The following is a 27,189-nucleotide window of genomic DNA, read 5'->3' on the forward strand; positions in this document are numbered from 1 at the left end:
GTTACATGGACCCGAGTCAGAGAATTAGAAATGGCAAGGAACATGCTTAGGATGCTTTAATACAAATAGATTATTAGCTCAGTATCTCTCATGTTCTGCTGAAATTTACACGCACAATCCAAATACATTAAAAGGAAAATAATCAAAGATACTTTTGAGTGGTTTCAAGATATAATTTCTATATTCCTATGACATTACTACTGGAAAATGATCAATGTCTTAACTCAAACTTCTAATCTGTAAACCTATCAAGGTTGTATCTCTATCTGTAGCTTATGTGCTTCAAAGGAATTTAATGCTTCATTTATGAGATCTTGCCATAAAAAGTAGAAGAGCATAACACTGCTGTCAATATTCTCAGCAAAAGATGTAACACAGTTTTTATTTAAAAAAGAATGGGCACATGATAAAATAATGTCATCACATATTAAATAAATTCACTTGATTTACTGCAAACAAATTATTTCTCAAATAATTGAAAGGATTATTTGCATCATGTCTTTTTGTTTTGACTTTTAGATCCTCTCATCAATCATATGGAGATGGTGACTGAGATTGTAGTTCCAACCGTGTGCACCCTATGTATACTTCTGAGTGCTATTTTACTGATGTTCCTACTTCGGAGAAAATGAGAAACGAAGATTGTTGTTGCGGTATACAAGAACAAACATGGATGGCTAACCATCTTCTACTTCTTCAGCAAGTTTGTTGAAATAGAAAAAAGTTAACAAAAAATGATTTGATACTTCATTAGTATCAAGTCCAAAGATACTACTTGTTTTATTTCCAGTGAATGAGATAGTAAATCTTGGGATAGTAAAACTGTTTTTGAAACAAAACTATCATCCAAACCTGCAGTTAATATTCCATGACTGAGGTAACAACAGGATAACTGGATTTTTATTCCAATTGTTCCTTCCCTACTGGGCACCGTGTGCTATGCAAACCCATATTAACAATGATTCAGTACAGATAAAAGATAATAAATACTACAAATACTATGTCTCTTCTTAAAAATTCAGACCCAGTTCCTGCAGAAGAACAATTTTGACTTTGGCAACCAATGTTAAAAGTTGCAAGATGCAATGTTCAATAAAGTATAGTGAAAACAATATTACTGTGTGCTAATGAAAAGTGCCACGTTGAATAAATCAGCCAGTTCTTCAGTGTGTCATAATGAAGACCATAACAACTTGGTCTAGATTTAAATATAGTAAAAAATGAGTCAAAAGGTAAGTTGAACATATGATTTTTACACGTGAATCACTAACCATAGACACACAATTCCCCTGTCCATATAACATATACTCAATGGTATATTATCAATTGATCTTTTGTAAAGTATTGCTGACAAAACATAACAGTTGTCAAGGGGTTTGTCCAAATAACATTTCCACTGAAAGATGGAATCTTAAAGCTATTATTCTAAACTTGTAAAATGGGCATCAAAACCAATTCTACGGTATTTTTAATTCTACTACACAAAATTAAAAGCTCAGTCGGGTTCAGGAGTTCATATTAAGTTTTGTCACTCATAATCCCAAACTAGAGGGCATTGGTTAAAGATATAATAGGAACCCGAGAAGCAACTCTTTCCACATAGTGGGTGCAACATATATGGTATAAGCGACCTAATGAAGTAGTTGAGACACATACGATATCAAGACATTTGGACAGGTAAATGAATAAGAGGTTTAGAGAGATATGGGCCAAACACAGGCAACTAGAACAAGCTTAGATGGGGCACCCTAGTCCGCATGGATGGGTTGGGCCATAGGGCCTCTTTGCATGCTGTGCAACTCTATAATACATTTGAAATTATCTATTTGTGTACCAGTTATTCATCTTTATGAAATCATATTCAGTAATTGTGGCAATTTAGTAAACTGCGTTCTAACAGTAGGATGACCTGAACAGTTAATTTTGTTTATTTTCTACCAAATGCTGCCCGCTGAGTATCTCCAGCATTTTTGATTTGATTTTAGATTTGCATCATCTTTAATGTTTTGCTCTTCTAGCCACATACATTATCCTGGTTGCTAGGTAGTACTGGAGAAAATCTTGAGGGGATAATGTTCAAGCTGCAGCAAGTGCCTGTAGTAGAATGATTAACACTCCATGCGGAATAAAAAGGTACAATGTTTGGAAAAAAATTATGCTGTTAGATTTACCTTTTTCCTACAATGATTTAGCTGAAATGTGCTTGACTGCAGTTAATCACTGTATTGTAATAAAATGCTTCCTCACAATTGCTACTCAGAGTTGCGTCATCAGTTTGCAGATCTTCAAAACAAAAGAGAAACCAAATTAGCTGTGTATATTTTTAACTCATTTAAAACCAGTGTATCAATTTTCTTAGGCCATAAGAAGGTTAAATGACCACTCATTTTCAAATGTGCTTTGATAAAGTATAATGCAACAGTACAGAAATTGACCATAAACATTCGTGTCATGTAATACATTTTGAAAATAAAGCATATTTTAAACAAAGTAACATTTAAAGCTCTCAAATAGGAACCCCTTTAAAGTGTAATCTAAACTGACTAAAACATAGGCCACAGCTGTACGTTTCCTAAACTACATAGCAATTTATACATTAACTCAGTGAGATAGAAGCATATTGTTAACTAAAGCAAATTTATCTAATAGCTGGGAAAATATTTTTGATTAGAAAAGGTTACAAATAGGCCTAAAGGATTCAAGGAAATTAACAGCTAACTGAGTGGTCCTATATTTGAATCTGTACCATACAATGCAGCCCTGCCAACAGACTGACTTGGCAGCCAGTAAACAATGATCTGGAGATTCACTGCCATTTTCCCCTTGTCTACTCCAACCTCATACCCGCCGAATGCTTTCTATCTCAATCTCATCTTCAAACCCTGCAAACAAGGACATTGCCTCCGTGGTCTGGCAATCTGATCTCTACCTTGCAGATTGAATTGAATAAATGTTATTAGCCAAGTATGTATACAGTGGCTTGCAAAGGTTTTCATACCCCTTGAACTTTTCCACATTTTGTCACGTTACAACCACAAACGTAAATGTATTTTATTGGGATTTGATGTGATAGACCATCACAAGTGGCGCATAATTGTGAAGTGGAAGGAAAATGATACATGGTTTTCAAATTTTTTTACAAATAAAAAACTGAAAAGTGTGGCGTGCAAAAGTATTCAGCCCCCTTTACTCTGATACCCCTAAATAAAATCCAGTGCAACCAATTGCCTTCAGAAGTCACCTAATTAGTAAATAGAGTCCACTTGTGTGTAATCTAATCTCAGTATAAATACAGCTGTTCTGTGAAGGCCTCAGAAGTTTGTTAGAGAACATTAGTGAACAAACAGCATCATGAAGCCCAAGGAACACACCAGACAGGTCAGGGATAAAGTTGTGGAGAAGTTTAAAGTAGGGTTAGGTTATAAAAAAATATCCCAAGCTTTGAACATCTCACAGAGCACTATTCAATCCATCATCCGAAAATGGAAAGAGTATAGCACTACTGCAAACCTACCAAGACATGGCCGTCCACCTAAACTGACAGGCCGGGCAAGGAGAGCATTGATCAGAGAAGCAGCCAAGTCCTTGGGCTTCATGATGCTGTTTGTTCACTAATGTTCTCTAACAAACTTCTGAGGCCTTCACAGAACAGCTGTATTTATACTGAGATTAGATTACACACAAGTGGACTCTATTTACTAATTAGGTGACTTCTGAAGGCAATTGGTTGCACTGGATTTTATTTAGGGGTATCAGAGTAAAGGGGGCTGAATACTTTTGCACGCCACACTTTTCAGTTTTTTATTTTGAAAACCATGTCTCATTTTCCTTCCACTTCACAATTATGCACCACTTTGTGTTGGTCTATCACACAAAATCCCAATAAAATACATTTACGTTTGTGGTTGTAACGTGACAAAATGTGGAAAAGTTCAAGGGGTATGAAAACTTTTGCAAGCCACTGTACATACAAGGAATTCCTTGTATACACGATATACAGTACCCAATTAAAAATAAAACATTATAATTTAAACATCTAAAGAATGAAATAAAATATCCGAGCAAAAGGTGTCTACAGACTTTTGGCAGTTGAGTTGAGCTACTGCTCGTGGAAAAAAAGCTGTTTTTATGTCTGGCTGTGGCAGCTTTGATAGTCTGGAGTCACCTCCCAGAGGGAAGTGATTCAAAGAGTTTGTGGCCAGGGTGAGAAGGGTCAGAGATGATCTTACCCACTCGCTTCCTGGCCCTTGCAGTGTACAGTTCGTCGAATGGGGGAGAAGGTTGCAGCCAACAACCTTCTCGGCTGATCGAATGATGCGCTGCAGCCTCCAGATGTCATGCTTGGTGGCTGAGCCAAACCAGACCATGATGGAGAAGATGAGGACAGACGCTATAATATACAACTGGACCATCATTGCCCGTGACAAATTGTTTTCTCAGCTGCCGCAGGAAGTATATCCTTTGTTGGGCCTTTTTGACTGGAGTCGATGGTGGCCTCCCATTTTAGGTCCCTGGAGATGATGGTTCCAAGGAACTAAAATGACTCCATAGATGTGACTGTGGTGTTGTTGATGGTGAGTGGGGGGAGGGGAGGGGGAGTTCTCCTAAAATCTACAATGAATTCCACTGCCTTAAGAGCATTGAGCTCCAGGTTGTTGCAATGGCACCAGGACACCAGCTGTGTCACTTCCTGTCTGTAGACAGATTGCTCCCCATCCTGGATCAGTCCAATCAGGGTTGTGTCATCAGCAAACTTGAGAAGCTTGACAGAGGTGTCTGTGGAGGTGCAGTCGTTGGTGTAGAGAGAGTAAAGGAGAGGGGAGCTGGAAACTCTCAGACACCTCCTCGTACCTATCCCTGCACTATGAACCCACTCACAATTAGGCCACAGACTCCCATACCATCACAAAGCTCATCACTGTGACACCAAGATTGCTGGAGTTGCAGACTGTGAGGAAGGCTGTCAAAATATACAGGGGGATATATATCAGCTACAGAAATGGGCAGAGAAATGGCAGATGAAGTTTGAATGCATAAAAGGAAATACCTGGGGTAGTAAATGTAATATGATCCACAGGTGGCTTGGTGTTCACCTGCCATATCGTCTTTAATTCTTTTTGCCCTTGACTACTAATAATCTCAATTCTCCACATGATGGGATTTTCACTGGAATACAAGAAGCCAGAATTATAAGGAAATCAGTTACAAATACAAAGAACATTGTGTTTTATTACTATTTTCTCCAAAGCATCAACTCTATTCAGTCTTTGACAAGTAGCCAGATCAGTTTGCCAGAACCATTGAGCATCATGCATGTTTCTACAGGCATGTTGAATCTTAAATCATCTTATGTTTGAAGGCCGAATATCCTGGTTGCACTAGGAGTATGATTTTTCTCAATCACTCAAAAGTACCAATGACGAAAGGCACAAAAGATAACCAGGGAGTCCACAGTATAATAAATTTTAAATTAAACCATAAATTAGGGGAGGGGCAAAAAGTATATTGGATTAACACGAAGATAGACACAAAAAGCTGGAGTAACCCAGCGGGACAGGCAGCATCTCTGGAGAGTAGGAATAGGTGACGTTTCGGATCGAGACCCTTCTTCAGACAGGTTAGGGATATGGGAAACGAGAGACATAGGCAGTGATGTGGAGAGATAAAGAACTATGAATGAAAGATATGCAAAAAAGTAATGATGCTAAAGGAAATTGGCCATTGGTAGCTGTTTGTAGGATGGAAAACGAGAAGCCAGTGCGACTTCGGTGAAGGAGAGATACAGAGAGGGAGGGAATGCCGGGGCTACCTGAAGTGAAATAAATCAATATTCATACCACTGGGCTGTAAGCTGTTGGATTGTTTTTTATACAAAAAGAGACTCCATTAGAGTGACACAATTGAGCAGCTGGTAGAGCCACTACCTCAAAGCACCAGAGACCCAGTACTATCCTGACTATGGATACTGCCTGTGCGGAGTTTACATATTCTCCCTCTACCTCCCTGCCCTTTAAGTATTTTTTTTTAAACAAAAACATTCACCTTATCTTTAAATATTTCCCATAATCCCCGCCTATTCCACATTCAATTTTTTCAGTTAAATGTTTTCTCACAGCCAAGCCACTATACAAATGCAAGTTCTCTCAAACACAAATACAAATTACAAGCAGATTTAAGCCATTTAATAAATATGTCTAATTAGATTGTATTTTAAAGGAATGTTAAAAAGTGGACAATGTTAAATATTTTGACAGTTCACGTTCTTTGACATCTTATGCACTTCATCTATCTATATCCATTTGTAGCTTTCTTATTCCTCTTCACAATTTATTTTCCTACCCATCCCAACCAAATATACCAGTTATATCTATGCTGACTATCAACATTTTGATATAACTCATTAAAAGAAAAGACCTCAGCACTGTTCCCTGTGGCATATCACACATTGCATCTTGTTCATAAAAATAACAACTCCGTTTGCTGCTATCCAGCCACAGCGAATGCTACCTCCTTACTTTTCCTCACACAGACTATAAGGATTATGATTTTGTCCATTCTCCTTCAAGAAAGTAAACACAATAAATATATAAATGAACAGCATTTTCGAACATAGATTATACTGCAAATACCTATTTGGGCATTTTGATCAAAGATATTGTTCTGACATTCAATACCATTATACCATCCAAGCTCATCTCCAAAGCCGTGGAACTTGAGAGTCAGCATTCACCTCTGGAACTGGATCCTCGACTTCTTGACCAACAGACCACAATCGGTGAGGATACATGAAAAGTCATCCTCTACAATAATCCTCAACACTGGTGCCCTTCAAGGATGCGTTCTCAGTCTCTTCCTTACACACCCACGACTGTGCAGCCAAATACTAATCCAACTCAATTTACAAATTTGCAGATGACACCACCATAGTGGGCCGAATATCAAATAATGACGAGACACAGTACGGGAGGGAGATTGAGAAACTCGTAACCTGGTGCCAAGACAATAACCTTTCCCTTAATGTCAGCAAGACAAAGGAGATTGTGATTAATTTCAGTAAACACATACCCCAATATACATGGATGGCACCAAAGTAGAGATGGTTGAAAGCTTCAAGTTCCTAGGAGTAAATATCACCAACAGCTTGTTGGGAAGTTTGGCATATCCCCAACAACTCTCACCCCAACTTCTACAGATGCGCTGTATAAAGTATTTTTATCAGGATGCATCACAGTATAGTTTGGGAACAGCTCCATCCAAGACTGCAAAAAAATTGCAGAGAATTGTGGACGCAGCCCAGACCATCACACAAACCAACCTCTCTTCTTCCATTGACTCCATCTACACCAGCAGAATCAAGGACCAGTCACACCACAGTCATTCCCTCTTCTCCCCTCTCCCATCAGGCATGAGGTACAGGTGTGAAAACATACCTCCAGATTCAGGGACAGTTTCTTCCCAGCTGCTATCAGGCAACTGAACCATCCTATCACAACTAGAGAGCAGTCCTGACCTAGTATCATCTACCTCATTGGAGACCCTCAGACTATCTTTAATCAGACTTTACTGATGTTTACCTCGCACTAAACATTGTTCTCTTTATCCTGCATCTGTACATTGGAGATGGCTTGATGGTAATCATATACAGTCTTTAAGCTGACTGGATAGCACGCAACAAAAAAGCTTTTCACTGTACCGTGGCAAAAAACTAAACTAAACTAACAGCAGACACGTTTCATTTTTGCCTTACTTTTCATGGAAAGCTTTAATGGCGCTGGGATTGATTGGTAGCTGGAAAACATGTTGTTCATCTAGTGGATTGTCCTTGTAGTATCTAGAACAGGACCTGTTGTAAGAGAAACCAAGGGGAAGTAATATAATATATATTTTTGTAAAGACAAAAGATACTATCACCAAAGAAAATAAATTTACAATAAAAATGTATATATTAAATCCTCCAACTCCAAAGTATACTATTGATTTCCATTATCAATCAAAACCCTCTAATTTTAGTGCATTACAAACATTAACCCTTCATTCAGCTCATTATCTCAATTTTTAAATCAAAGCAAACAGAAACCAAGGATAATGACCTTCCCCATTCTCTCTTCTTCCTTCACTGTGTATGCCTCTCCTCCTTTTCATCCCTATGCATCCTCATCACTTTCAAAATGAGATGAATACTGTATAATCTAATCATTTTCAGATACTCTGTTTTTTAGCCGTTTCAAATAATATTTCACGTGTATTCATTTAAATAATTCTCTAATTTTCTGCACAATGTAAAATTCCCATTCTTGCCAACTCTATAAGACACGTCTTAGATACCCACCAATTCTCATTTACTTTAAAATGTATTGATTGTGAAAAGCACACTTTTAATATCATGAACATATTTGTATTTATTTTCTATATTTCACACTTTTTACAAAGATGAGCAGCATTGCAACAAAATAATCTTGTCTGTACCTCCCCAATCTATATTTTTGTTGGAAAACCAACTCTTCCTAAAACAAAAAAGATAAGACACAAAATGCTGTAGTAATTCAACGGGACAGGCAGAATCTCTGGAGAAAATGTCTGCACAATGTTAGATTTAGCTTTTAGGGCTAAAGGAATCAAGGAATATGGGGAAAAAAGCAGGAACGGGGTATTGATTTTAGATGATCAACCATGATCATATTGAATGGCAGTGCTGGCTCGAATGGCCAAATGGCCTACTCCTGCACCTATTTTTCTATTTCTATGAAAAGGAATAGGTGACATTTCAATTCGAGACCCTTCTTCAAGAACGGTCTCGACCCAAAATGTCATCTATACCTTTTCTCCAGAGATGCTGCATGTCCCGCTGAGTTACTCCAGCATTTTGTGTCTATCTTCAGTGTAAACCAGAATCTGCAGTTCCTTCCTACACATCTCCAAGTGGTCTTTAAGAATTAGTATAACAAAGATCAAATGGAAAAAGATTAAGAATGATGGTGAAGAGGGAAGATAGCTGATCGAAAGAGTTGAGGGGGATGGATGGAGTAAAACTAAAAAGTGATAAGTGGATCCAGATGAGGAGTTGATTGCAGATGTCAGATAGCGGAGAAGACAGTAAAGACAGTAGCCAAGCCTTGAGATGAAGGGGACGAGACAAAAGGGTGCAAATGGTGGAATCTAATAAGAAAGGGGGAGTGAATTGTAGAATCAGAGGGAGGGATGGTGGGAGGAAGGAAATGGAAAGGTTAAGGGGTGGGGAGGGTGTGGAGAAGAAAAATGGGGTTTCTTCTATCTCCTCTCTCGTCCATCAGTCTGAAGAGGGATCCTAACCCAAAACGTTGTCTGTCCATTTTCCTCCACAGATGCTGCCTGACCAGTTTGTTGTTAGCTCAAAATTCTAGCATCCACAGTCTCATGTCTCCATTTTCGGGCACTGTTCAATTAAAAACATATTCTAGAATTGAAGGGACTTCTAAAGGACTAGATCTTTACAAGCAAAAGATGTATTTTTTTGCAAGTCTGCAATCTTTGTTGTAACAAGACCATTATTTACGTAGAAATTTTAATTAAAAAGGGTGCTTTTCAAAATACTCACTGTGTCAACGCAAAGAGCTTTCCGTGTTTCAAAGTGAGAAAAGCACTGCAACTCACTACCAGCTCAAGCATGTGATGGAGCTTATGGAGACGGAGCACCTGCTCTTCTAAATTTACAGTGGAATTCACAAAGTAGTCCTGCAGAATAGCATCAAGTGTCAATAAAGCATCATTATTAGACAGGAAATAACATTTAGTCGAGTCACAATTTATAAACATTATTCATTGTCCTTACCAAGTAATTCAAAGTAGTGAGTTCTTGACCTAGAAGAAAATAATTTGTCAATAACTAATTACAATACAATACAATTTATTTGTCACTTGAACCTCATAGAGGCTCAAATGAAATGTTGTTTCTACAGTCATACACACAAGAAAAAAAGACCCAAGACACAACACAATTTACACAGACATCCATCACAGCGCATCTCCTCCTCGCTGTGATGGAAGGCAAAAAAAACGTATCTCTCCCCTGCACTGCCCATTCCCCTCCCGATGTCAGAGTCAAATTGAACATTGAACAAAAAATTACATTTATATGTTTGCAGTGTGCATGAGACATGCAGGGCTTGCAGTTACTATCCCCCCCCCTCCCCCCGCCCAACATCACATTATATGCAATATTAAATCGGTTCTAAATCCTTGGGGGAAGAATGCTCATGTCATTGACCAGACTTTCCAGATTACCTTTCCTTATCACTCTTACTCCTCTCCACTCTTTAAAGGTTTGCTGGAACTCTACTTGTCCTCAAATGATTCAGCAGCAACAGAGGATGAGAATATATCCTATCACAATTAAACAGTGCCATGTTACACAAACACTTCATGTCATCACTACCTCAAACTCCTCCTGCACCTATTTTCTATGTTTTTGTATATGGAAGAGTGTATAGACAGTTTCAAACATAATGTGTTGTTAATATTTTCATTACAAATCAATAAATACTCTGGAACACCTACCGATAAAATAATTTATGTAATCCCTCCTCAATTTATCCAGACCTATCTCCAAAAGCATTCGTATAGCAGTTAGTCCATTAATATGGACAGCAGGCATAACGGATTGATAGGACTGTTGGATTAATTTGCTGAGAGAACTGTTGCTCCCTCGGTGAATCTGAAAATTGATCAGAAATTGTTCAGTGCTCAATTACAGTAGGCATATTGTAAGAATTACACCTAGCTACGAAATTTGTTAAAACAATTTAAGAAATGATTCTCTCTTAACAGGTGTACTTCTGGAATATCTGTATAACTACAACAATTTGGATGGTTTGGCTCTGAGGAATTATAAATGACGCAGTGCAGAAATCAGTCAGAAGGCACCAATTGGAAGTATTGTGGCCTCTACGCTTAGCTCCAAATATTGTCAGATACAAGTTCTCTGCAGGTAGTGTCAATAATAAATCACACTACCTCCAAATACCCAATTGCTCTGTCACACCAAAACAGACGGTCTCATGCCCTAGCATTAATCACCAAACAATGAAATGAAAATATAAAACAAATTTTAACTGATCCTGTATTAGAGTATCTTCCAAAACTTCCAGATCTTAAAATCAATATATTTTTTAAATATATATTTCAGTTAACATTTTAACAAACATTAAAATATGAGTTATCTCCATACCCATGGTTGAATATCCTTGCATTTTAAGTGTTGGATAACTAGCATTAAGCAATCTACCACATCTCGATATGAAGAAACAGCTAAAAAAAGAAAGAAAAAAGAGTAAAACGCAAAGAAAGGAACACCAGGCTAACAAGAGGAGTAGAAAGCACAGCAGTTCCAACGGCATAGTCCTTGGAACCTCCTCTTTGCTCTCCACAGATGCTGTCTGACGTGTAGAATATTCAACACTCTGGTTTCAGGACAAGAGAAAGCTAAGATCACCTGCTCTGTTTTCACTTAAATCTACATTAATCGCAATATATTTCAATACTTTCTACTTTTCGCAAAATGTTTACAGTTCTATTATTGAACCAGATTCTAATTATTGCATGAATACTGCCCCCAAGTAGGCAAATCTTCTGAGGGCGACCACATGTATTCATCATGTATCTTTCTTGGCAAGACATCAGCAGAGAGTGAATCTATTAGGAGCATGTATTTCAATACTCTATCAAACTTCTGTAGGTGTATGGTGGAAAGTACACTAATTGGTTGCATCAGGGCATGTTTAGTCACTCAAACATCCAAGAATAAAGGAGGCTGCAGAAAGTGGTGAACACTGTTGTACTTTTCTATGTTCATCACAGGTATTGACCTCACTACCATCAAAAGGATGCCACTGACGGCTGTGGAGTGCAAGTCAGTGGATTGATTAATAGGGTGTCAGGGGTTATGGGGAGGGTGGGGGAGGGGGCAGGAGAATGGGGTTGAGAGGGAAAGATAGATCAGCCATGATTGGATGTTGGAGTAGACAATGGTCCAAATGGCCTATTTCTGCTCCTAGAACATATAAACATGATGCTCTGGATGCACTTCCTCAAGGCAGCTGCAAATTACATCAAAGATGTCACCAAACCACTCTGGCCAGGCTCGATGCTAACTTGGGAAATGTGGTACAGGAGCCTGTTAACTCTAAGTACAAGAACAGCTTCTTCCCAGCAACCATCTATCTCTGCACACTGTACCTCAGCAACAACTATTATGGAATTTGTTTGGGTTGCGCCATGTACTTTGGTTTGCGCTATTATGGTCTGGTTAGAATAGAATGCCATTTTATTGTCACTATACACATGTACAATGAGATTAAAAGCAGCTCCTACTCAGTGCAGACATGTAATTAGTGCAAAAAACAAAACAAAGGGGGGGGGCATAAGGTGCACAGTTCTGCGGCGCTATATACATATCTATAAAAAGACAATGGATGAATAGAGTGAATAAATAGGATTCCTATATACAGTATGGGTTGTTGCGCATATTAAAAAAAAATAAAAATTACAGTTACAGTACAAATTACAGTAGGTGGATAGATGGAAGTTCGGGGGTTAGGCTGTGAAGTCAGCACATGTGTGAGTTCAGGGAGGTTATGGCTTTTGGAAAGCAACTGTTCTTGAGTCTGTTTGTCCTTGTTCTGATGCACCTATAGCGCCTCCCTGAGGGCAGCAGGTCGAACAGACCAAATGCAGGATGGGAGCTGTCCTTGATGATGTTCTTCGCCCTGCTGAGGCAGCGGGAGGTGTAAATGTCCATCAGGGAGGGGAGAGGGCAGCCAATGATCTTCTGTGCTGCCCTAACTACCCTCTGAAGCCTCTCCCTGTCTGCCATGGTGCAGCTGCCGTACCATGCTGTAATGCAGTATGTCAGCAGGCTCTCAATGGACGAGCGGTAGAAGGTCAGCAACAGGTTGGAGTCCAGGTTGTGCTTCCTGAGGACCCTCAGGAAGTGCAGCCGCTGCTGAGCCTTCTTGATGACCGCTGTGATGTGGTCTGTCCAGGAGATGTCAGCGGAGATGAGGACGCCGAGAAACTGGAAGGTGTAGACCCTCTCCACACACTTGCCGTTGATGTATAGGGGGGCTAAGTCAGTGCTGTTACATAGTATTACTGATTATTTATTCTATTATTTATTATTTTATATTTATTTGTTATGTTAGTGTGTTAATGTGCCTGTAAAGCTGCAGCAAGTAAGAATGACATTGTTCCGTTCTCAGTGCATATGACAATTAAATACTCTTGACTCTATCCAACATTAGTAAGTGGAATCTCTGTATCACTATGCTCTCTTAATGGGAAAATCTAATCCACAGGAAGCATCTGTCCCACAGGAATACATACTTTCTCTCATTCTAGTCCAAAGCTGCTCCGCAAAATCAAGATCACCACGTTCAGGAGTAAATGACGAATGGATGGTTGATTCAACAGCAGCTACATCACTTCTCAATTTCTGATGCAAAACAATAAGAAATAAATTAAAACAAAATCCTGGTCAAAAATCTACTGCTAGTACAGGTCCACTACCGATTTTCCAGCACCTTTGGTTCTAGACCTTTTCTGGATTATCCGCCAGATCGACAGACATCACGGCCTCTGAAAGGAGTCCAACGGTACCAGAAAAGTCCATTCAGGCCGCCAAGGGGCCGAGATGCGGGCCCACAGAGTCGGCCTCGGCTGGAGTTCCATAGCCCCGGTCGCAGGGGACAAATCTGATCTGCCAATTAGCCGTGGAAGTTGGATATGAGAACGGATCTCCCAACTCCAGCTGCACCGGAGTTCCAGAGCCCCAGCCACACGGAGCAAATTTGACCTGCCGATCAAGTCCCGATGACGTTGAGATTGGCTGCCTCACCCGGCCTAGGCACTACATTTTCAGAGGGATTCAAGTGCTCTCTCGCACTTTTGTCCGGATTAAGAAGGTGTCAAACCACCAGTGGCTGGAAAATCGGTGGCGGACCTGTATCTTAAGATTTTTTGAATTATAGTATATTGTATTCCAGTCTAACAATGGTGCTGCTATCTTATTATGATACTAAATGTTGCAAACAGTTATGCACAGAAGAGATTTACCACAGAATCCTACCAGCTCAAAGCGGAAATTCCAAACATATATGAAAATAATTCGCAAATTGACTAGTATCCAGAGTATTTACAGTACGCAGAAACATGTTGAAAATATGTTTTACACTTTACATGACAATTTTTTTCTACACTTATTTTAAATGATTCTATTAAACCTTTTTAAATCTATGAAATGGATGAAGTTTAGATACTGAATTAAATAGTCTTTTGTAACCCATTTATAATGAACACCTTTAAACCCAAGTACAATAGAAACACAACATAGATTTAACATTCTATCTCCTCCTATTTTTAAACGACAAAACATCTATGAATATCCCCCAGCATGAACACCCCTCACTTTGGGGAGGACAAAGAAAAGAAAACTGCTGCTATTTATAACCAAAATATTTAATAATGGATGGGATTTATATAGCGCCTTTCTAATACTCAAGGCGCTTTACATCGCATTATTCATTCACTCCTCAGTCACACTCGGTGGTGGTAAGCTACTTCTGTAGCCACAGCTGCCCTGGGGCAGACTGACGGAAGCGTGGCTGCCATTCTGCGCCTACGGCCCCTCCGACCACCACCAATCACTCACACACATTCACACACAGGCAAAGGTGGGTGAAGTGTCTTGCCCAAGGACACAACGACAGTATGCACTCCAAGCGGGATTCGAACCGGCCACCTTCCGGTCGCCAGCCGAACACTTAGCCCATTGTGCCATCTGTCGTCCCGAAGGCATAAGCATTTAGAAGGCATAAGCATGCTACTTCAGGCATGTTAATTGTAAAATAATATCCATTGACAAAAATAAATTAACGCACTCAATTAATCAATCAATCAATTGTCGTCTTTTTTGGTGCTAGGGGTGATGAGATTAACAGGCGATGAGATTTTAATATTAACATATGCTCGGTCGTCATTCCTGAATTGTGCCTTGAGTTAGGGGAAGTGCTAAGGAATGTCAAAAGATGAGGCATTTGCCACAGGATACCACCAGGCCTTTCACCTATTCTTAAGGATTCTCAACTGGACCTATTCTGGTCCAGTTGAGTATCAGGTCATTGTGACCATCAAAAATGTTGATAAAGCACACAAGAAAGATAATACCATTGGATATTATGGGGAAGTGGTTAGACTCTCTTATTGAATGCTGCTTTTCAGCCCATGGCTGAATATTGTCTAGGTCTTGTTGTATGCAGGCATGGACCAATTTATTTACTGAGGAGATATAAATGGAATTGAACATTGTGTAGTCAGTGAACATATCCACTTCTGAACGTATGGTGGAAGGCCATTGATGAAGCAACTGAAAACGATTGTGCTTGGTAAGATTATCCTTGGAAACTCCTGCAATTATGTCTTATGATCGATTTCCAACTACCAGAATGATATTTTGTTGTGGACGATATAACTCCAATGACTGGAGTGATTGCATCTTGATGCCTGTTTGATATTATTGTGCTACATGGGGAATCTGGTCAAACATACGGAGGCAGTAGCAGAGATATTTCCATGATGATCCAGAGGCCTCGTCTGCAGCAGAGGAATACACAAATTATGAGACCACCAAAATGGCCATTAAGGCATAAAGATTTACCTAGCACTAGGCCACTCAAGAATGATATTCTATACAAAACATAAAAGACTTATGAAGGTCCATTTTTATCTCACTACAGTAACTGCAACTGTGCGGATAAGGAAATAAAAACAAATTATTATTACTAGAGCTATCTTCATCATTAAATGATGGTACGAGTGTGTATTCCTTAGCAACAGAGATATTGCCAGAAAACTCCCCAAGGATGTTCCCATGGTAATCAAGTGAATGATTAGAACGACGACAAGGCCAGTTCATGCGACCATCAGAAAAGTGGCTCTTCTTGATGAGCAGATTAAGTAGGATTAATTATGTTAGCAGCAACTGATCACGTACTTATCTGCTTTTGAGTGTCACATTGGCAATAACTGGATGTCTGTGCAATAAATAAAGATGCTGCAACTGATCTCCAAATGTGCATATTAATGTTATGCATTGATTAATTGGGGAGAGTGTGTGGACGACTCCTGCTGAGTTACAAGGTTGATTGAAATAAATATGCTTCTGCTTGATCTAAGAGCTGATATTCTGTAAGTGATACTTTGCTCTATAACAACACAATCAGTTTTGCTTTTCCACAGAGCACTTTTAAAATAAAATTCAAAGTTACATTTACAATGCCTAACTCCAGCAAAAGATTTCATCTATCCAAATATCATACCTCTGTGTCAATTCTCTTTGGCTGATGTTGAGAAGCAGTGATTTGGTTCTTCAGGTCTGCGTCAGACATGAAATGTAAAAAAGAATGATACCATGCTAAGATAAACAAGCCAACACAAAAGTCTATTCATGGAGGAAGGCAGTGTTTCCATATTACACCACTGGCATGCTGAAAGTTTCAGAAAGATTTTGACAACTATTTAAGTACTTATTGAAAAGGAGAAATGGCACATAATTTTGAGAAAAAACGTCTCTGGAGCTTTCTAAGCCATTTTATAAAGGGGACAGCTCTACTTTCATTCTCAACTTCCAAACTCAAGCCCTTGCTGGATGAATGAAACTTTAGCATACTGTACCATTTAAAAAACCATGGAAGAGTGTTTCATTCCTCATCATCAATACCACACTATTGAGATATATATATATCAGGCACGTGCGTGAGTAATTACTCAAGGTAGGCAGTAAGTCGGCTTTTTAAAAAAAACTTAAACCTTGCATGCGCAGATTGTTCTCTCCGTAAAAAATAAAAATAAGTAACAATTCAATTTTCCCAAGGCTTTTAAATCTCCTTCATTTTTTAATTACTGAATGGGTCGGGGATGGAGCATGAAGGCAGGTGGAGAGATGGTGGGAAAAACGGGAGCACACCGGGACGTTGAATCAGTTGTCATATTATTGAATGACAACACTAATTCAAGGGACCAATTGGAGGGAGTGTTCCTTTCACAGCGTGGGGAAAGTCTGTGCCTGGGGTTAAAGATGCGGGGAGGGCAGGAGTGTTGAGAAGGAGGGGGTCAGAGAGCATGTCAGACTCACTCACCGCTGCCGCAGCGCTACGGGCACGGACAGCAGAACCAAAGATCCTATAGCATCTTTGAGCAGAACTGGCTGCCACTTCCGGGGAAGGAAGCAGCTCGGGTGGCTGAGAGCAGCCGCCGGGATCCGACAGCAGAACCGGCTGTCACTTCAGCGCCTTCTGCCGGCCCGCTCACCTCTGGCAGTGCTCTCCGAATTGGTCCCTTGAGCGCGCCAGCTCCAGCACCAGGCTCGGCTCCAACCCAGGCCCAGTCCCCGGGCTTGGCCCGCTGCACCACCCTCTCCACCAGGTACTGGGCGGCCGTCGGGCGCCGCCACTCCTCGTTTACCACGAGCGCTGGAATGCCCCTCCCTCCCGGAGTGTCCCGCCCCGCCTTGCGAGTGCATTTTACCAGAAATGGGTAAGTTTTTGGGGCTGTTTTTTAAATTTAAAGGATTAATAACTTTGGAAATATAGGTGGGAATGCGACGGAAAGATGTTTATTTCCACAACGAGAAAAATGTGAGTAGGACGTGAGAAAATGGGAAGGCTAGCGTTTGGAAGTAGATAGGAAAACCAGATTGACACATCGTGGGCACAAACTAGACGAAGACTTTTAGGTATATAGAAATATCTCAACTGGCGTATTTTAAATTAATATTATAGCTACAGAGAATAAACCTAATCAGAGGTTTTTATTAGTATTATTAATACTATGTGGCGGAGTAAATTGACAAATGATCCATGGGCTTAATCACATAAATACTTCTGTTAAGATCTATTCGATTATACATTCATATCATTTCACCAAATTAAAGCAGATATTGCTCAAGTATGAAAACTCTGTACCTTCGATTAATTCTTTCACAACTTCAACTGCAGATTTTTCTTCCAGAACCTCTGGCCACCCAGTTTCACCTGTTTTCAGTCCTTCAGCTAAAACCTGTAACAAAGCACATGAGAAACAAGTTCAAGTTACATTTATCGTCACATGCACCAATTGGTACAGCGAGATTTGAGTTACCATACAGCCATACAATAAAAATAACACAATACACGATAGAGTTATGGGGCTGTCCCACTTGAGCGGCCTCATCCACGAGACCAGAAGAGTGTCTTCGTCCTTCAAGCTCGAGGGCACTCTCCTGGAAAGCCTCAAGCTGGATTGACCGTCCGCGTTGAAACCGCGAGCTGGATCGACCGACCGCCTGTAAGTAAATAGCTACCCCATTCCACTGCACTACGAGTTAAAAAGACCCATGTCAACCAAATTTTCCACGACCTAGCTGAGGCCACGAGTATTCGTGTACTTCCCTCGAGCATGAAGGAGAGTTCCAGCGACCTCATAGGACCTCCAAGGACCACGTGTCGACCATGCTGCGAGTTTGAAGGTCGAAGACACTCTTCTAACCTCGCAGATTAGGTCGCCCAAGTGGGACAGCTCCTTTAACATAAACATACCCACACAACGGAATCAACGTTCCCAATGTGGGGGAAGGCAATAAGGTTCAGTCATCTTCCTCTTTGTTCACCCGTGGTCGGGGCCTTTGAACTCTTCGCTGTCGCCGCTACAGGCGGTCCGATGTTCAGGTTACCTCTCGCCAGGGTGATGGAACTCCAACGTCGGAACGGAAGAACCCTCTCAGCGGCTACCGGAGACCGCAGCTCCCGAAGTCCACAGGCCGAGCTAGACGGAGCTCCAACAATGGCAATCCCAGGACTCCGCGATATTAAAGTTAGCGCCGCCCGCGGCAAGAAGCTCCACAAACCACAGCTCCACACGGGTAATTATTTCACACTGTGGGTGAATGGAACAAGCTGCCTGAGGTGGTAGTTGAGGCTAGGACTATCCCATCGTTTAAGAAATAGTTAGACAGGTACATGGATATGACAGGTTTGGAGGGATATGGACCAAGCGCAGGCAGGTGGAACTAGTATAGCTGGGACATGTTCGGCCGAAGGGCCTATTTCCACACCATATCACTCTATGACACCCTAGAACTATGCTGCTGGTACATAGTTTGTCAGGTACAGCCTAAGAGTGGAAACAGGTGTAGTTTATTCAACCACTCTCCATCCCTCCATGCACCATGCCATCACCAACCACATTATATAATTGTGCTGCCACTGATAGTAAGAGGGCTATTGATACAGCTAACCACAAATTTCTGTTAAGGTAGGAAATAATGAATTTAACAAATGCAAAATTGCCAATTTTATAATTAACATACACCATCAATTAACTTTGCTCTAACTTTTATGTTCACAAAAACATTTAAAAAAAATAGCAAAGTCAAATTTTGGTTCAACCAAATGAATAGCTTAAATCACTCATTATTTTTGTAGCTTTAAAAATCCACACACTCTCAAACTCAACCCTTCTGGAGAATCTCCTCAATATGCAAGATAGTCAGGTGTTGCTTCATAAAGTGAGAGTGTACAACATTGTTAAATGCAGCACATCAAGTCCATTTTGATAACGTTTGTTAAGAACAAGAAATGTATTCAGGCTACAATTTGTTAGAACATGACAATTCAAATCTTAAAAATCACACAAGAACATTAAAGAACACAAATGATTCTAATAGCTATTTGAAATACTTACAAGGAGAAATTCTAGTTCCTTATATATTTGATAAACGGGACTTCTCTGGTCACCAGGTTCCATTTTGATATTCTAAATAAATCACAGATACAAGGAAAGAGAAACTGTAACTGATGAGACTTTTTTTTAATGGCGGTTAGTTTTGAAAGTGAGAATACAATAACTCATTTAAAGTGCTCTTGGAAACTGATCAACACAATCTTACAGAAGACATTATGTACGGATATTAAAAAATCAACAAGACATTGCCAAACAATTTGTAGTAAAGGAAAAGGAGGTTCCAGGACGAAGCTTCCACAAATCAATGTTCATTTTATAGGATTTCATTATGCGAGAATACTATAAAAATCAAATTTTGAAAGTCGATCCCAGATGGAAATCACAACCATCTTAAACTAACCTACAATTGGACAATGTACTTGGTGAAATGTGGTACTATTACATATGTTTCCAAAGACACCATTATAAATATTGTGTGCAGTTTTGGTCTCCAAATTTGAGGAAGGACATTCTTGCTATTGAGGGAGTGCAGAGTAGGTTCACCAGGTTAATTCCAGGGATGGCGGGATTGTCATATGTTGATAGAATGGAGCAGCTGGGCTTGTACACTCAGGAATTTAGAAGAATGAGAGGGAATCTTATTGAAACATATAAGATTATTAAGGGGTTGGACACGCTAGAGACAGGAAACATGTTCCCGATGTTGGGGGAGTCCAGAACCAGGAGGGGCCACAGTTTCAGAATAAGGGGTAAGCCATTTAGAACGGAGATGAGGAATAACTTTTTCACACAGAGGGTTGTGAATCTGTGGAATTCTCTGCCTCAGAAGGCGGTGGAGGCCGGTTCTCTGGATGCTTTCAAGAGAGAGTTAGATAGAGCTCTTAAAGATCGCGGAGACAGGGGATATAGGGAGAAGGCAGGAACAGGGTACTAATTGTGGATGATCAGCCATGATCACATTGAATGGTGGTGCTGGCTCGAAGGGCCGAATGGCCTGCTCCTGCACCTATTGTCTATTGTTTATTGTCTTATTTTCCTCAGGATGGATCCTAACTGCCAAACCTCTGATCATGACTTTTTCCATCTTATCCCCTAAGAATACAAAGGTGTAGGATCAGGTCTGACCACCCCACTCCTTGCAAGAATCACAGAGCAGAGATGCTCAAACCTTGGATCAATGGATCGTGTGATCTAAAGTAACTGGTTTTGGATAATCCACCACAAAGAAGGACACAATGTTGTCCAAAATTGGATTTCATGTACAAAATCGTCAAAAGTACAAATAATGGAGATCACTGAGTATGCATTAGGGAGTGAAATGTGGTGCTGGAAACCCAAAGCCCAGGAGTCGGGTAGGGATAATTGGATTCAGATCAGGGTTCGAGGGAAGTCTGGGGGCAGCAGTAATGGAGGATGGGGAGAAAAAGGAAATTAGTTAAACATACCTTCCAGACATAAACCCAGTGGCCCAGTAACATCAGAATTGAACTAAAGCTGAAGCAGGTCACAAACCTCTCGTCAACATTTTATTTCAGCACATAGTATGGAAATCTGACCTTATGCAAATTCTCTCATAAATGTTTCAAGAATTTTTCAAGAAGGAAAGCTAATTAGAGCAATGCAAAAATCTTCAGGAGTTATGGAACAGGGTAGCAGCTTGTTAAATTAAAATCAAAAGTCTTCAAAACAAAACATCTGTTCATATACAAGTTCCCCCCTGTAATTAAACAGACACTATTGTCTTTTAGAACTCAGCTTCGGTTCACAACAGGACGCCACCAAGGAAATTGATTTGGAAATTGACAAGGTAATCTCGCTATTGACATTTGCAATATGCTTTAGCAAACAATGATACTTTACGGCCATCCAAACTCATCGCTGGATGCGTGATATTCTGATTTTGTATCATTGTAACGACATGGGAAGACAATAAATAAATGTTCATATTAATCAGCCTACATTGAAATTGTTTGTTTCCGTATTATGTAAAAATCAGTTTATGGAAAGTCTCATGAACCTTTACGTGATCTGGAGATCAGCCTCTATGCAGGTACAAGTGCAAGACAGATATTTGTGCATGGAATGCCAAACTAAATTGCACACACTCAGACATTGGTGCACGTAGCCAGCACTTGCCCGTCATGCATATGGATATTTCCCCAACAATAACTTTCAGATGCAATCTTCAGATCCAACTTGAAAGCTATTCTCCAAGGACAAAATGTTGGCTACCCCAAAATAGACTTCAGCTAATCTTTAGCCAGACATAATGAAAATGAGTGTAAGAGAACAGTGTATGCATTTTACACTGAAAAGCCAATGCTCCGCAGCAGTACACAGAGCAAAATTGAAGTTTATTGTCAGAATCAACAATTCCCTAATGGCTGAATACATTGCACTACAGATGTGGCAGAGTCAGCAATTTGGCATCCACAGCAAATTAAAAGTGCGGAAAAATGGGATAGAACTTCACAAATGCAAAATGTGGTTTCTCTCCCTCACCCACTCATCCTCATATGAAAACCCTATTAATTTATCTCATAACATATTGTACCAAATTAATACTTTAATAATACACATTTGCTTACCAGGGTGGCAACCGATGAATGTCGGGGAGCTTCTAGGATTTTCACCACGTTGTTCCAAGCTAAATCCACCACAATATTACTTTGTGAATCCATGATTGTATTCTCCAAAATGGAGGCACCAAACAAATCATACTGTGCATAGCCTTTGGTCGATATCTGCATCACGACAATAAATCATAACTCTGGGTACTGAAATATTAGTACACTAAAAAAATTATTTTCAGTCAAATCCTATCTGTCGCAACCATAGCAAAATACAAAGCTATTTATAGGTAATGAGATATTTGACAAGGTACTGCATCTGGAAGATTAGATTGCATGGGACCTAAGACAATATAACCAGTTGGATACAAAAATGGCGTGAAGGTAGGAAACAGAGGGTGGTACCAGATTATTGTTTTTCAGACTATAACAAGTGGTGCACCACAAGGATCAGTAATGGGTCCACTGTTGCTCTTTATTAATATTAATGATTTGGATGGGAATGTATTTGCCATAGCTGGTAAATTTGTGTCTGACAGTAAAATTGGTAGTGTAGTGGGCAGAGAAGGTGGTCTATGATTACAATAGGATCTTAATCCTGATCAACTGAGCCAAAGAATGGCAGATGGAGTTTAATTCAGATAAATGGCAGCAGCATTTGGCATGCTTCGCAGTTTGGCACATAGATCAGGGTGTTGTGTAGAGTTAGGATGTTATGTTTTAGCTGAACTGGACGTTGGCAAGACCGCATAAAGCAAATCTGGATAAGTTGGATCGTTTTCCTTGTGGCATTTCAGACTGGCGGGAGATCTTACGGGTCTCTGCTGTTCAAGTCATTTTGCACAGAAATATTGTAGATGGAGACAGCATTCTGCATGCATATTAGCTGCTCAGTTTTCCCTAATCCAACTATTACTGAACTGTAAAAATGATTTAATTGACCATAAAAAACTCTGGCGCATCCTGAGTTTGTGACAGTAATGTAATTTATAAATCGCTACAACATCTAAATATATGTTTGCACACTCCTAAACTCCTAAAAAAAAATAAATACAAAATTTAATAAATACTGGTGAAATACTAGACTCTGGAAATAAGAATTTAAAAAAACCAGAAAATTCTGGAAAGCTGAGGAGGTCAGCTACATGTGAGGGAGGGATAAAGAGTTAGTGTTTCAGGTTAATCACCTCAATTTAAGATTACAGTAATAATAATAATAATACATTTTATTTATGGGCGCCTTTCAAGAGTCTCAAGGACACCTTACAAAAATTTAGCAGGTAGAGGAAAAACATGTAAGGGGAATGAAATAAATAGTAGAGACATGACTAGTACACAAAGTAAAGACAGAATTCAATACAAAACACAATATGAGGCAATTAATGCACAGATGAAAAAGGAGGGGGATGTGGGGCTAAGGATAGGCAGAGGTGAAGAGATGGGTCTTGAGGCGGGACTGGAAGATGGTGAGGGACACGGAATTGCGGATCAGTTGGGGGAGGGAGTTCCAGAGCCTGGGAGCTGCCCTGGAGAAGGCTCTGTCCCCAAAACTGCGGAGGTTGGACTTGTGGATGGAGAGGAGACCGGCTGATGTGGATCTGAGGGACCGTGAGGGTTGGTAGGGGGAGAGGAGGTCAGTGAGATATGGGGGGGCCAGATGGTGGAGGGCTTTGTAGGTGAGGATCAGGATTTTGTAGTTGATCCGGTGGGAGATGGGAAGCCAGTGAAGTTATTTGAGGACTGGAGTGATGTGATGCCAGGATTTGGTGTGGGTGATGAGTCGGGCGGCTGCGTTCTGGACCAGTTGGAGTCGGTTGATGTAGGTGGAGCTGATGCCAAGGAGAAGTGAGTTGCAGTAGTCCAGTCGGGAGGAGATGAAGGCATGGATGAGTCTTTCAGCAGCGGGAGGTGTGAGTGTCAAGTCAAACTGAAATGCAAGAAACTTGCGAGCAGAGAAATGCTACAATTGAAATCACGAGACAGATTAAAGTGGGCGGAACCCCAGCCTGCCGAGTTCTGCCTGTGGGTCAAAAGGGCACAGAGCACCAGAAGCCAGTGAAGGAGAGACAAGAAACTTGCGAGCAGTGAATCCAGCAGTAAATCAAAAATACTGTCCGAAAAGACTGCCGCGAGAGCCAGAAAAGGCAAGCAGGACTGATTTTTCTACAGACCCGATTGGCAGCCGGTAAGGACTGAACTCTAAATGGACTGAGTCAAAGACTGCAGCCCCAGAGACTCTGTTTAACCATTTAAAAGCTGAGAAACTTGTCTGGCTAACGTGTTGATATTGGTGGTGTTTGCTAACCAAGATGACAGGGTGATGAAAATGTTTGTTGCCTATGTAAAGTGCATATGTTAAGGGCTAATGTAAGCTAATTTCTAATACTTATATGCTATGTGTGGTGTTAGTTTAAATAATTGCACTTTAAAAAATATGATAAAATGTTTTAAAAAACAGTAAAGATTCATATGACACCAGCTAAAAAATTGGTAACAGTAGTGGGCATTATTTGTATTTTTCATTTAATGAAATGTGAAAATTATTTAAAAAACAAAATGGCTGCTATGAGTTGGAATGTAAATACATGTAATTTTCTGTTATTTATATTTGGTTACAGTAATGTGTATATTTTTTGCCTTTGTGTCTAAAGGTTTTTCACCTGATAAAGACCAAAACTGATAAAGACCTAAACTGATAAAAACTAATCTGCCAAAATAAAAGAAGGAGAAAATAAAAGGTGGAAAAGAAGTGTTTGGTCTGAGTGAATCCAGTTCATCATTTCGGGGTAGATAAATCAAATCCCTTTCAAGCGGGGAAACTGCAAAAACATTAGAAGACTTGACAGTGAAAAACCGCTGTGACCAGGAGATCTGGAAACAGTAGAAGACTTAACAGTGAAAAACCGGGCGGGGCCAGGATATCTGGAAACCTGGAAAAAAGACAGTTAAGTCAAGATAAATCATGGCTGATGAAGTTGCTGGAAAGTCAGCTGAGCAGCTCAAGCTGAAGAGGACAACAGCAAAACGGGCATTCTCTCGCCTTGTTAACAGCATCATTAGGAACCATGAAGAAATGTCTGAAGAGGAGCTCAGGAACAATTTCAACAAACTCATGCAGGAGGCCGAAAAAGTCATGGAAGCCAATGACAATGTGGAGGCTGGACTCATTGCAGAGCTGGAGGCGGAGCTGGACGCAGATGAAGAAACTGTGTTAACTGAACAGCAAAATGCCGACCTGGCAAAGACTGCAAAGGAGTGTGAGTCGAAACTAAAAGAGGTCAAAGGGCTCATCCAGGACACTCTATGGGCAAACTTTGGAAATGTTGAGTTATCCACCTCACTACAGACAGCAGATGGTGCATGTGAACTTGCTGCTGCCACCGCACCATCAAATAGCAACCAAGAAGCATACGAATTCATGCTTAACCACCTGCAGAAACTGGTACAGACTGCAAAGGAGACGTACAGTCGGTGGAAACGTTGGGTCCCTCTGGATGAGCAAGAGAGCTTCCAGAAACACCTAAGAACACTCGAGCTTCTCGTCCCCAAGCTGGTTTCCAGGAAGGCTGACTTCATACAGGCAAGAATAAAGAAGGACGCTGAAGGATTAGCACAAGCGGCGAAAGCTTTCAATTATCCTTCACCAGCCATCAGACTGAGACCCACGGCCCTTCCTAAGTTTACTGGAAACAAGCGTGACTTTTATAGATGGAGGAAGGATTGGGAAGCACTGCAAAAGCAAGGTGAACCCACTGGATCAAATGAGGTGAAGAAGGTTCAATTGCTGGACAGTCTGGAGGACAAAATTACAAGAGACCTCCGCCTCACAAGTTATAACACTGCAGATGATATCTTTCGTGTCCTAGAGAACCGGTTTGGAAATCAAACAGCTATTGCTATTGAGATAGTGGAGGAGCTTCAGGGAATCCCACCTGTCAGAGGACATCAGCCACGTAAAATAGTGGAATTAATTCAAGCTGTGGAAAAGGCGCTTAATGACTTGAGCGATCTCGGAGACACAGGCACCATTAAAAATCCACTGATGACAAAATCAATTGAAACAAAGCTTCCAGAAACCCTTAAGAAGGAATGGCTGGTTTATGTAGCTGACAAGAGGAATGGTGTGGCACCAGAGAAACGGTTTGACAGTCTCTTGTCATTTCTCAAAGAGCAGGAGAGCATATACGAACAGCTCGAGCAACTGAGGGACGAGGAGCCGAGTAGAAAGGAAACTCGGACTGAACCAAGACATGCCAGAACCAAGTCTACCAAGTCAGAAAATGACCACACAAGTTGTGTAGTCTGTGGTGACATAAAGCATAAAAGGAAGCTGTACTTCTGCAAGCAGTTTCGAGGGCTAAAGCTGACAGAGAAAAGAGCTGCAGTAAAGAAGTTGGGAGCATGCAAAAAGTGTCTTGAAGTTCATGATGATGGTTCATACTGCAAACCTGCATATCTGTGTAAAATTCAAATCTGCAAGGATGAACAGACTCCTGAGCATCATTTTTATCTGTGCCCCAATTATGAGATGAGGAAAAGCAGTGTGGATCAGAGAAGGAGTAAATTTGGTCCAGAGGAAGATAAAAGCAAGAAGAAATATACAGTGGACCAAGAGGAGTTTTTCAGCAAACTTCCACCAGAGTTGGCAAAACAATGCCGAGATGTGTTCTCCAACACTGCATCAAGAGCCTTCAACACTGCAAAGCATCAGCCAAGCCTCCTAAAGGAAGGTGGACTGCAAGAGCATCCAGTGATTTTGATGCTTCTGGAGGTCGTAGCAAATGCTGGACAAAAGGTTGGGACATTAATTGACTTGGCTTCAGATACCAACTACATAACTCACAAGGCTGCGAGTAGACTGAACCTTAGGAGT

At 40.5% G+C, this 27,189-nt stretch overlaps 2 protein-coding genes across 3 annotated transcripts in view; one reads left to right on the top strand and one right to left on the bottom strand.

The window, feature by feature from the left end:
- lctl (lactase like) overlaps window positions 1-2,249 on the top strand; it is a 30,356-nt gene extending 28,107 nt beyond the window's left edge. For both annotated transcript variants that reach the window (XM_033050647.1, XM_033050646.1), the window contains one exon: window positions 520-2,249. Coding sequence is in view for 1 of the 2 variants with exons in the window: in XM_033050646.1 (XP_032906537.1) it covers window positions 520-632 (113 nt within the window). In the remaining variant the exon portion in view is untranslated. The remainder of the gene's footprint in view (window positions 1-519) is intronic.
- Window positions 1-27,189, bottom strand: part of zwilch (zwilch kinetochore protein) — a 54,426-nt gene that overhangs the window by 8,386 nt on the left and 18,851 nt on the right. The window contains exons 7-18 of the mRNA XM_033050645.1: window positions 22,335-22,490; window positions 19,747-19,818; window positions 17,991-18,084; window positions 16,347-16,402; window positions 13,357-13,465; window positions 11,204-11,283; window positions 10,534-10,690; window positions 9,809-9,837; window positions 9,575-9,711; window positions 7,748-7,843; window positions 5,048-5,166; window positions 2,172-2,283 (exon numbers count right to left, since the gene is read on the bottom strand). Of these exons, the coding sequence (XP_032906536.1) occupies window positions 2,189-2,283; window positions 5,048-5,166; window positions 7,748-7,843; window positions 9,575-9,711; window positions 9,809-9,837; window positions 10,534-10,690; window positions 11,204-11,283; window positions 13,357-13,465; window positions 16,347-16,402; window positions 17,991-18,084; window positions 19,747-19,818; window positions 22,335-22,490 (1,200 nt within the window). The 3' untranslated portion in view covers window positions 2,172-2,188. The remainder of the gene's footprint in view (window positions 1-2,171; window positions 2,284-5,047; window positions 5,167-7,747; window positions 7,844-9,574; window positions 9,712-9,808; window positions 9,838-10,533; window positions 10,691-11,203; window positions 11,284-13,356; window positions 13,466-16,346; window positions 16,403-17,990; window positions 18,085-19,746; window positions 19,819-22,334; window positions 22,491-27,189) is intronic.

The sequence above is a fragment of the Amblyraja radiata genome, chromosome 34 (genome assembly GCF_010909765.2).
Source record: "Amblyraja radiata isolate CabotCenter1 chromosome 34, sAmbRad1.1.pri, whole genome shotgun sequence".
NCBI classification, from domain to species: Eukaryota; Metazoa; Chordata; class Chondrichthyes; order Rajiformes; family Rajidae; genus Amblyraja; species Amblyraja radiata.